At 42.9% G+C, this 11,382-nt stretch overlaps 2 protein-coding genes across 2 annotated transcripts; one reads left to right on the top strand and one right to left on the bottom strand.

Annotated features, from left to right (window-relative positions):
- Positions 1–1,185: 1,185 nt before the first annotated feature.
- Positions 1,186–4,797, bottom strand: LOC142572223 (uncharacterized). The gene is made up of 8 exons (XM_075681193.1): positions 4,584–4,797; positions 4,375–4,482; positions 4,165–4,242; positions 3,840–3,901; positions 3,468–3,710; positions 2,718–2,793; positions 2,413–2,562; positions 1,186–1,538 (listed from the first exon to the last, which is right to left on the bottom strand). The coding sequence occupies exons 1-8, from the start codon at positions 4,655–4,657 to the stop codon at positions 1,370–1,372; spliced, it is 960 nt and encodes a 319-aa protein (XP_075537308.1). The 5' UTR covers positions 4,658–4,797; the 3' UTR covers positions 1,186–1,369.
- A 208-nt stretch (positions 4,798–5,005) lies between these two features.
- Positions 5,006–9,808, top strand: MED4 (mediator complex subunit 4). Its single transcript, XM_075681194.1, has 6 exons — positions 5,006–5,113; positions 5,291–5,409; positions 5,475–5,590; positions 7,283–7,427; positions 7,514–7,651; positions 9,581–9,808. The coding sequence occupies exons 1-6, from the start codon at positions 5,046–5,048 to the stop codon at positions 9,748–9,750; spliced, it is 756 nt and encodes a 251-aa protein (XP_075537309.1). The 5' UTR covers positions 5,006–5,045; the 3' UTR covers positions 9,751–9,808.
- Positions 9,809–11,382: the final 1,574 nt, after the last annotated feature.

Raw genomic sequence — 11,382 nt, 5'->3', positions numbered from 1 at the left:
AACACTACCTTGCCAATTTCAACCAGGGTCCTTGCAACGTGCTTGCAACCACACACACACACACACACTATATATATATATATATATATAGTGTGCCTATATCTGCGTGGTTACATTTCTGTCGCCCCTCCCCCTTTTTTAAACTCGAAAAAGTAGATTGCAAGAAACGATGATGGCTTTAAGGTGGTCGTGATCAGATTGGGGGAAAGGAGAGAGAGGGCTCTTTATTAGAAAAACAGAGAATTTTGCCGGCGCGTATATAACCGCTGGCATGCTACTCTGTATAGGGATAGGGAATGGGATTAAAAGATCCCATAAGGGAGTGGGAGAAAAAGAGGATAAAAGTAAATAATAAATGTCCGAGTGGACCTGATACTAATATTTACAGGTGACATGGCAGGTAAATTTAGGCTTTTGTATAGGAAGCAATCAATTTTTAAAGCTTTCCTATTTGACCAATTTCTGTCAGGTACTTGAACAATAAATCCAAAACCCGCTGCTGTTTTGAAGGGCCGGGCATTGGACCTAAGATGCTCGGTAATGTTACCGGTTCGTGGCAAACCATGTCCATTTGGTGCTCAAAAAATTGTCTCTCGCCGCGGTACGCGGGGCATTCTAGTAATATGTGCTTAATTGTCTGTAAGTTGCGACAGTTATCACAGTATGGGTTAGTGGTAAGTCCTATGCAGTACAGATAATTGTTCGTGTATGCCACGTTCAGTCTAAGACGATGGTACAATGTCTCTAAGTGTCGAGGAAGTGGTCGTGGAGTTTTCGGTCTCATTTCTGGGTCAATGTAACGTAGGAAGTTATCTTGGTGAAGCGGCAGATTCAAGATGCGGTCTTTTTCTTGATAGGCATATTTTTTTGCCATGTTTGAAGCGTCGGCTTTTGTAAAATATGTTCTTTTGAACTTGCGGTATTGGAGTCCATTTCTGGCAGCTTCGTCCGCTCTTTCATTTCCCGAAATGCCGGCATGGCCAGGTATCCACTGGAACTTTATGCAATGCCCAGCAATCTTAGCCCTGTGGTGAAGATAAGCAATGTCAAATGCTGCTGGTTGATTATTGCAACGCTTGTGCCTGTTCTACAAGGGAAAGGTGGAAAGGTGGGAAAGGTGGACCCGTTGGGTATACTTGAACTAAGGTGTACTAAGTACACTCTATTTTGAACACATGCACTGACTTCAAGGCAGAATAGGAATAGTTTATTATACACACATGAATGCAATGGACATTACTGATGGTAAATTTCAACGGTATGCTTACACTCCTTTACTATACACGTGTGAGAAGTGTGTGCCCCGCAAAAAGAAAGTGCAAGCAAATGATGAACACAAGAACAAATACACTGTTTCTGAAACAGTCCTTCATCTGTCACTGTGCAATTTGGCCTTGATGACCTCCTTGAACTGGGACAGAATTTTAGTCTCCCTCTTTTGACGCTCCTCCCTGTTGAACATAGCCAAAGCTCTCTTCTCATCTGCACTGTATATCTGGTTTTCCTTACGTAGACGCACAGCCTCCATGCGACGGTGCCTGTTCAAGTGAAGAAAAGAAAATATACAACCACTGTAATACAGGTGTCACATGATGCACTTCTGTTTGCAATCGAGCCTGATCGGGATCGGATTTCAACATCCTGATTGGCTCCTTTGCACAAACTGAGAAAGTAATCACAATCGACGAGGAATTAGATCTTGATTGGGCTTGATACTGGTCAAAAGTGGCTGTGTCACACTGGCATAACATTCTCTACAATTTATTACAGCAGCATTTTCTCAGGATTAAAACCCTAACGTTATCTATGCATCAAAGAAACCACATAGAAACGATTTCAGCATCTAAACAGCAAACAAGATGACAAGCTTTAAGAAAGTCTGAAATCTGTGCTCGGTTTCATCACCAATGTGGCTTCATGAAAATGTAGTGCATTGCATCATCTTACCTCACATACACTGACAGCAGACCATCTATGGAGCACTTAATATTATGTATGTGCCATATTAGTGTGCTATCACAAGACCTCTCTGCTGATTAAGTTTCATAAAGTGCTGTAAGTCTAGACAACTTCACATCATTTCATCTGATGTCAGATTCCATGGAGAAGCAGTTCTCCCAAGGGCAGATAGGTGCGAACTATGCCTCTGACCACCTATTCTGTACATTGTTAATGGATGCCTATTCAAAGGAAATTCTATGGTGCTGGACTGGTCATACATGGTATCGCTTGACTGTACTCCAAATTCAAATCTGTTCAAGGGCACAAATTTGCTGTATAAGGTATGGGCTTTTCTTTGTAGTTTCATGCTACATTATTCATGCTACATTTTCTTTCAGAGACGTGCGAGCCCTCTACAATGCGACTGCTTCTGTTTTGTTGGTTAACCATTTTTTTTATATTGTCACATACCTGCTGCCAGACATGACGTATCCAACGGACTCAAATGACTCAATTTCGTTGCTGGTGAGGCCAATTTCGCCTCTTCTTGGAATACGCTTTCCCTCTGCCACATATGCAGCCATTGCTGCACCTTCTCCTGGCAGCAAGGCCTTGCCATAACTGTAAGGGAAGAGGGATTAGCAAAGGGCTGCGTACTTTGTCCAAAAGTGCATAATTTTGCAGAACACTGGTGCAAGAACTTTGTTTTTGCAAATGTTGAGAATGTCACCACTATTAACATTGCTAAAATTCAAAATTAGGCACAGTGCACTTACTCTTTAGCAGACAGTTGAACATGTTGTTTTGGAAGGGGGCCGATTACTTCATCATCATCATCAGAATCATTTTCTCCTAAAGGATAGAGGAAGACATGGGCAGCTCAGAAATTTATGCAGCTTTTCATCAGAAGAAACACTAAAATATACAATGCTGGAGCTTGTGAAATAAGTCTGTTATGTATGCCAAAACATGTTATCTCACAGTATGAGAAATGGAGTGGATAAGGTAAATTACAGGTGGTACCAGTTCTGACTTGTCACTGCATCAGTACATTGTGGCGTAGCAAGGTACAATGCAGGACACAACTGGTTAAATTAGATACAAATGCATAATTATCTGCATAACTGTAAAAACTGTTGCTACAAGGGTGCCTAATAGAAAAGGGTGGATGTAGGTACAAGATAGGTAATGCACGAAAAATAACAGGAGCTAAGAAATAGGAGCATGAAATATAAGTGCTCCCGTCCAACGACTTTTTGCTGGAAGTACCACCGACATTGGATGTTACTATCACTTCAAATAATATTGCAGACATATCATTGTCAGTTCCTGTAAGAGTCGTCTAAATACAGTTCTTGCCCCTGTGTACTTCTAGTTTTGTCACAATTATTTTTTCCACAGTAGTTGCCATCGTTAATCAAATGCAGCTTGCCCAACTTTCATTCTTTTGTTAGGTGCAAACAGAGAAGAACAGGCAGGTGGCTGTATGCGCCAGGTAACACCAGCTTCGATTTTTTGGTACTCACGTCGTCTGTCAACCCACATCTCAAAGTCACTGTCCCCAGCATTGCGCTTCCCAGCATCTGAGCGTTCAGAGTCTGATGAACTGGATGAACTGGAGGAGCTACTCTTGCGTCGATGGTGGTGTTTCTTTGCCTTCTTTTTTGCCTCTTTCTTTTTGTGCTTTTTCTTTTCCTTCTTGCGCTTTTTGCTCTTGTGGGTGGAGGACTCCCTGCTGTGCTTGTGCTTACGCTTCTTTGATTTGCTTTCTGCAATGAAAATGCCGAGCTTTTGGAGGCAAGTTCAACAGGTCAGGTTGAAGTTCAGGATTGACAAAATGCTGCCTATCAGCTGCATTGACCAAATTAAAATAAACTGATTCTTGGTGTCAAGCTTACTTTTCTGGGCATCAGGCGATTCAGTGCTGGGCTTCTTCTTGCTGCTTTGGTCTTCATCAGAACTGCAAAATTAGAAATGCAGTTACAACAGCCAGTACCACAACTAGGAACTTTCAGAAAAACCTAGAAAAGAGAACTTAGAAAAAAAAAAAAAAAGGCTGCGGCTATTTAGATTCCCGAGATTATTGCAGCACGAAACTAGTAGCTGACACCGCCTGTGGTCACTTTTGTTACTTAGCAAGGTGCTGTAATGTTCCTTGCGCATAATATTTCTCTTGTGATAGGCATGTAGGTACAAAGAGGAAAATAATTCGCTGCAACTTACTTAAGTGGCCTATCTGGTGATTCACCCCACAAACTGCGCACACCCTGGATGCCTATTTTTTCTCGTTCTTGTCTCCTCCTAGAATGAGGCGGGAGAAAATAAAAAGAAAGGTCAGATGGGCATGAAAATAGGAAACTTGTCATAGGCTTGCTTCACGACAGTATAACTGCCGACTGTTTTTAGACGTACGCCTGCCGCTGAAACACATACCTAGCCATGAAACTGTCTGTCATGTCAGGCAACGGTCGTCTGAAATTGCTTTGAGAGGGACCATCCTCCCGATCGTTCCGGTGCTTAGCGAAATCCGAATCCGGTGGCCTACGAGAGTTGTCAGTCAGTCAGTCAGTACGGCAGCACAGCAAACATACTGCGTCTTACTAGCATACCGAGGCGCACACTTAGCAACTGCTTTAACGCACCTGTAATCCTTCTTCCTGAAGCTGTCAAAGCTAGGCGCCGCGGCGGGAACCTGGTAGCGAAGGCCACTACTCATGGTGGACACATTCGCTGGAGCCAATAAAGCGAACTAAAAGTTAAGCTTAACCATTGGCTTAACACGCTTAAAACGCGCGTTAAACCTCTAGACCTCCATTTGGTGTCAACTGATTCTCCTCGCAGGCTGTAAAACGGTTTCAGCCGCGGAAACAGTTTCTGTTTTGCTCGACATTCGTACTAAAATAAATGCTTTTTGTGCTTTTTGTAGCACGACCTCCTGGTATTTTTAGGAGAACTAGTTGTAATCATTACAAGTTAAAAACAGAAAAAAATATGCTGTTCTTTTAATGGGTTAATACTGGATTAATAATAATATCATGCTGTTCCACTACTTTAGCTTCCCGGTTTAGTATATTTTTTTTTCTCGCTTTTCATTTGCACAAAACATGGCAGCTCCCCAGAGCACGCGAGAGCAGTTGCTTCTACTGGTCGATGACATCGAAATAATTGCTAAGTAAGTGCTAGAAAAGTTTCCACGAAGTCTGAACAGAAGCACAAGTGTGATGTACTTGCTTCATTAAAGCTTTGAGGGCAATGTTCTTTACTCTGTCGGCTTCGCATCGCTCTCCATCCGGCGCTTTGCTAGCGTCGCTCGCGTTTCCATTGCGTGACATCTGTCATTCTCTTGCAGAGAGCTGTTTGAAAACATCATTGCTCCGAAGAATCAACGACTGTCAGCGGCGGAACATAGCCAGCTTGCCGAATTGCTAGTTTCAAAGGACGAAGAGCTGAAACATACACTGGTGATCGGTAAGGTCAACCTACAGGCGCGATTAGTGTAGCACTCGCGATGTTTTTGCGGCTTCTTGTTTCAGCTGCAGGACAGGCAGAAGTTCAGAAGACGATAAACAGTCTCCAAGAAGAAGTAGAAAAGCAAGACCATGACATACAGATGCTTCAATGGCAGCTGAGAGATGCGGAAAGTTTGATGGTACGTTTCCATTAGGTTCTTACTGGTGTAAAAGTCGCGGCGCGCTTTTTTTCATTGCTGGGTGTACGTCGGACAGACTTTCTCGCGCCTGTGGCGCTCGTGCTGAGTCAGTCGTGCCGGATTTACATTTCTCGCGCCTTACGGCGCTCTGTATGCAAAGAAACATCAATGATTTTCCCGGAGGAGCAGTAGGGGCGTAGTAGAGACCGGGCTCTCCTCTGGAGCAGTATTTCCGCTCGTGCCAGGCTTTTCGTATGTTGCTCTCCGTGACTTTTCAAAAGCATTTTTTAATAGTCCTCTTCGCGTTAAATAAGTGTCCTTCTGCAAAAACATGTGCAAAAATCGGCAGGTGGGAGCCGCAGAGCTAGCGAAATGGAAGCAAAGCAGGTATAACGTACCTTTAGACACAGCGTTACTATAATCTCACGTGCTCTCCTGAGGCCTCGATTTGCCGGTGGCATGAGCCCTCCTGGAGCAGTACTTGTAAAAAATTCAATCTATCGTTGCGACGAAAAAAAGCACCCAGCAATGAAAAAAGTGCCCTGCTACTTCTACAAGTCAGAACCTTGCGCGTTCAGGCAACGTCAGAGAACGACGTACGGCACAAGAATAAAAACAATTTCTTTAAAGCAAGGTGACGAAGCATTGGCTGCCCATGAATTGCTACCATTTGCGAAAAGCAAGCGCGCTTTCCCTTGGAAACAGTAGTGCTCGCACATTGCCAGTGACGTAACCAGAAATTTTTTCGTAGGAGGGGAAGGGTGCGTGCATTTGACTTTATATGGGGAGGGTGAGGGTGAAGTGGTGAGGCTGGACAGGTCGCATACTAACCAAAACTTTGAGGAGAGGGGAGTGGGAAGACGAGCTCGGTGTGCCCCCCACCCGGCTACGTTCCTGCACATGGCGGCTGTTGCCAGTCGTATTTGTAATGGTTCTCTCTTTCTGTGTTTGATACTTTCAGCTCAGGTTATGACTTTAATATTGCAGCCAACCCATACTAGCTTCCTCCATACAGTACTGACTTTTGGGCTAATTGGTTTTATTTAATGCAATCTTTGCCGCATTAATATGATGCAGACAAAAGCAAGAGAGACAGACTGCTACTGTCAACTGAATTTTATTTTGTGAAGCACCAGACAAAAATACATTGTTGGCACACAAGCATCATGCTATCACTGTGGTTGCCCTTTTACTTAATGTATGCAAGGTGCTGTACAGGAATGCTAATAAAGGCACAAGATAAATAATAGAAGGATAGCTAATAATTAAAGCAGCTGTTAGTTATTCCAGTGTTCTGTTTGTACGTTAATGTTGCAAGGAATTGCGAGCATTAACATAAATTTTGTTTAGTTCTCCCTGAAATAAAGTTCAGTACACAATAGCACTTTGTTTTCCTTGCTGTTTTGTTTATCTCATTAATTCTAGAAGGTTCACACTGTGTTCGTACAGTTGTGGGATGTCATGTTGCTCAAAGAATTCAACTGTTAATTTTCCCTGAAATTGTATCTGTTGTGCTAGAGGGGAAGAATGAAAGTGCAACTGTCGTATTTGATCATGTGATCTGCACTTCATCTAGAGCCAGTGTTTGTGGCTCACACACATAAGAAGAAAGCTAACAATGTCACGAGCTTGTACTGATAGTATCTAATGCATGTCCCAGTGGTGCAATCACGTTTTGATGGCCTTTTTCAGTCTACAGCTATATATCAGGCGAAGCAGAAGCTGCAGAGCATTGAGAAGGCAAACGCAAGGGCAGTCTCATCAGAAGAGCTTATCAAATACGCTCATCGAATCAGTGCGAGCAATGCCGTGGCAGCACCACACAATTGGCAGCAAGGTGAGTTTGGTGCAGCAGGTTTCACTTGCATGCTGTAGCTTTGTTTTCCTTCATGGTGACCTCATTTGGTTTCGTCTGCCTCTTAGGTGACCCACGAAGGCCATACCCGACGGATATAGAGATGCGGCAGGGTTACCTCGGCCGACTGAGCGATCTTCCTCTCACGGGGCCACCTCTTCAGCCACAGGGGAGCTTGGGAGACCTGAATGCTGCTCGTCACCTTGGTGAGGGGCTACCTTTTACAGCTTGGATGCAGTCAAGATCCATTTTCAATTTAATTATTTTATGCCAAGGCCTTAAGGACACTGGAAGAGGAGGCTGGTGCTAAGTACAAAATCCAAATACCATTAACACTGACATAAGTCACACCAGCAACTAAATTGGAGTTTGACGACTGCTCAGTCGAATTAAAAAATAATAATAAACAAAAGCTTAGTAATAGAACTTTCAAATTGTAGGGTAGGCAGTTTCAACATGTGGGTACACCTATTTACAAAAATGGTGCACAGGGCTTATGCAAAAGGTCTGATATGGATTCATTTGGTGCAAGAGTCACAAAGCGTATTAGCAGATGGAATAGCTGCTGATTTTACCCACACTTCCCAGCTAGTGTATAAGGTGATGTATATACATTGCCACTTATTTTAACAGACTGAGCATGTTGCTATCGTGCAGACTTGGTTCAGGGCATTTGCAAATAGTTTACGATATTGAAACTGACATGAGATAGATCAGCTGGACCGGGATAATGTAACAATTCAGTTCCATCTTGTGCTTCTCAGTGGTCTGAGTGAAGTTCTATTTATGTTATCACTAGGATTAACCCAATGTGAGCTGCGTGGGATAAGAAGGAAGTACTAGAAAATCAAGAATTATGCAGAAATCATCAACAATGATTGTCAATGTAAGCAAATAGCCGGATGCTTCAAGAAAACTATTTGCTTTATTAAAAAAATGGTGTGCTTGACGTTGCATGTGTATTTGTTGCAGTGAAGATATTCAGATAGCGTTTGTGGTTTCATTGTGTAATTCCATAGAGAACAGAGCTATTAACCAGCACATCTGTAGCGGTAGTATAAATAGACAGCACGTACGTCTGAGAGAGACACGACAGTGGGTGTGCGGCAATTAATGCACCCTGCAATGCGAGCATGCGCACCCTTTGTATTGGCGCCTTTGTTCCAAGCTCTGATCGCCAACTACCGACCAGGAAGATGGGTAAAAGAGCCAAAGAAAGCTATTTGCCTTAAAAGGAATCTGGCTCTGGTATGTGCAAGGAGCTGGCACGCTACAGGAACTGTTGCATTTAGAAACATACTATGTTGATAGATCTTCCATGAGCTCGCATGACTAATTGGCTCATTTCTGTAAGTACACAAGAAATTGCAGAGGTGCAAATAGGCATGTGTCATCTGTAATATCAGATTATCATTGGTCATTGCTCAGTATTAGTAAGGTAAAGGACCACGTTTGCAACAGCATTTGTAACACTATTAGTGGCCTTTAATTTATCAACATTAGGCGACTTGTAGTAAAGCAGTTGCATAGCAACTTGGACTGTATGTATATTGTCATAGTGATAGCTCTTGTTTCATAACATGGCATATATATCACCAAGGGCATATAAAAATGACAGCAAAGTGCAGAGAGTGAATATTTTATTTACTCTAGCTTTTGCAGTGTATATTCGGCATAGTTTTTACGAGCTGACTATTCTGCAGTCTAGATTTACATATTTCCGAAAGCAGGGCTTTGTATTGGAATCAGTGACTTATAGAATTTCTGTACTCGGCAGGGTCGTTAGCTAATGATTCATTCACCACACATTCATCTGCTATTGTCTGTAGAACAGCCAGGCTCGGCTATGAATGTTCACAAATGGGACCTATGCCATATCTTCTCATAGTGCTGTGGTGTTCATCAGCAGCGCTTTAATTGTGGCTCTGCATAAAGTATGCTTAGCGAGATACACTGAGCATGAAGAAATTGTATCTGTTTACAGGAAGAGCTTGCTTAGCTATCGGTGTGGATTCACATGTGTAAAGTAAATTCACAGAGCAAAGTAAATTGCTGAACGAATTGTAATTGGTAACAAATAAAATTGACACCTGATGTGAAATCATCGAAGGCAGTTGCTGTTTTATCCTTTGCAGACCAGAATCCACTTGGGCAGTCATTTTCATGGCAGATTGGAGGAGACATCAAGCCACCCATCTCTAGCAACCACAACTCTGTTGGCATGGATGCCAAAAGCAAAGAGAATGAAGACGTTGAGGTCATGTCAACGGACTCATCAAGCAGCTCATCCAGTGATAGCCAGTGAACAGACACTTATCATTTCTCATTGTACATATCAACAAAAAGTGTTTGTGAACAACCTGTGTGGCATGGTGTTGGGCTATTCTTTCACCATAGGGGTGTGGTGCGTGTACCCTGTGCCCAATAACTCACATGTGGTCAAATGGAGTGTGTACCCAAACATAAATTCTGTGCAAGATCACCTGGAACGCTTCAGCATAGCACAGTTGCATGGAGCAAACTGCCCTGCCAATATATACAGGTTCGTACATTCCTTAAAGCATTCTTGTGCCAAGAATCAGCTTCAATGCCACCTACGATAGCAACAAACCTGTTCCCCATTTCCTTAATTGTCACATTTGAGCAAAAAAATGGAAAAAAATGGTGGCCGAAAGACTTCACTGGTTCCTCAAAGTTGAACGAAAACTGTATCACACACAAACAGGCTTCCATGCTTGCTTGTTGGCGCAAGACAGCCTCCTTATGATACATGAAGATCTAACCTCTGTGCACTTGCAAGCACCCCGAATACAGTACTAGCCACCATTGATATACACGAGGCTTTTGACAATGTAGGAGTACATGCTATGTTGCAAGAAATGCACGCAGTAGGACTAGAAGGTCGCATAGTGACGTACATCATGTCACTATTGGCAAACCGCACTCAAGATAGGAGATTGATTCTTGCCGCTTCATTACATCACACATGGCCTTCCGCAACGCTCGGTGTTGTCCCCTGTTCTTTTTAAAATAGCCATGCACTGTGTAACATATCATCTGCCAAAGATAGACAGGTCACATTGTTCAATACGTATACGCAAACATCACAGTATGGACCATCGGAGGGTCATTTGGTGAGCGGCAACATGCCATCCAAGCAGCTCTAGATGCAATACAGCATAGGCGCCAACTAAAAGGGGGGGGGGAAAAGCTCCAGGGCCGGAGCCCCCTCCGGAGTTTCCTGGGGGGGGTTTGAGCCCCCCCCCCCAAAGTTGCATTAGGAAAGCTTTGTCACTGACATCATTTGAGGTTTCTTTTGACTTTCGTCGACCTTTTCACTTGAAATTTTACTGCGGCTAATAGCATACTGCATCATTGATGGTGCGGTCGTGCACGGCTTTAGTTTATACTTTCGCTTTATTTCTGCAAATCCTGACAATAGGAGGACAAGTGCATTAAAAGCAATAGCGGCGTCTGCCTCATCTGCATTTTCTTGCTTAAATATTGTTTTAAATTTCCACTATAAACACCATGCACACTCAATATATTTAAATATACACACATGACAAAGTATATTATATTTTTGAAAGACATGGAGGTGGCCAATTAAGATTTATTTCTACAGGTATGGATAGCCTATGCCTAGAGAATGAATACGTTGCTGTATCTTCACCTGGCTCCAAATTGCTTTGTGTGCTTTTTTAAGGCGAAAGCCTTTCTAGGCTCATGGTGAAGTTTGTGTCAGCAGATCTGCCCGCCGGAGTGTCCGCCAAGGCGTCGTCATGCCGTATGAAGACAGATTAAAGAATGAAAAATGATTGATAGTGACATTTAGTGAATGATAATGTTATAGTAGAGATTGGTAGAGGTTAATAATGACTAGTAATGACTAATAATTACTCCGAAATGAGCAATGTCTAACGACAGTTTGTAATGA

This window comes from Dermacentor variabilis, chromosome 2, assembly GCF_050947875.1.
Source record: "Dermacentor variabilis isolate Ectoservices chromosome 2, ASM5094787v1, whole genome shotgun sequence".
Classification (NCBI taxonomy): Eukaryota; Metazoa; Arthropoda; class Arachnida; order Ixodida; family Ixodidae; genus Dermacentor; species Dermacentor variabilis.
Note: the sequence above shows the minus strand (reverse complement) of the source record. Positions and strands in the feature narration are given on the sequence as shown.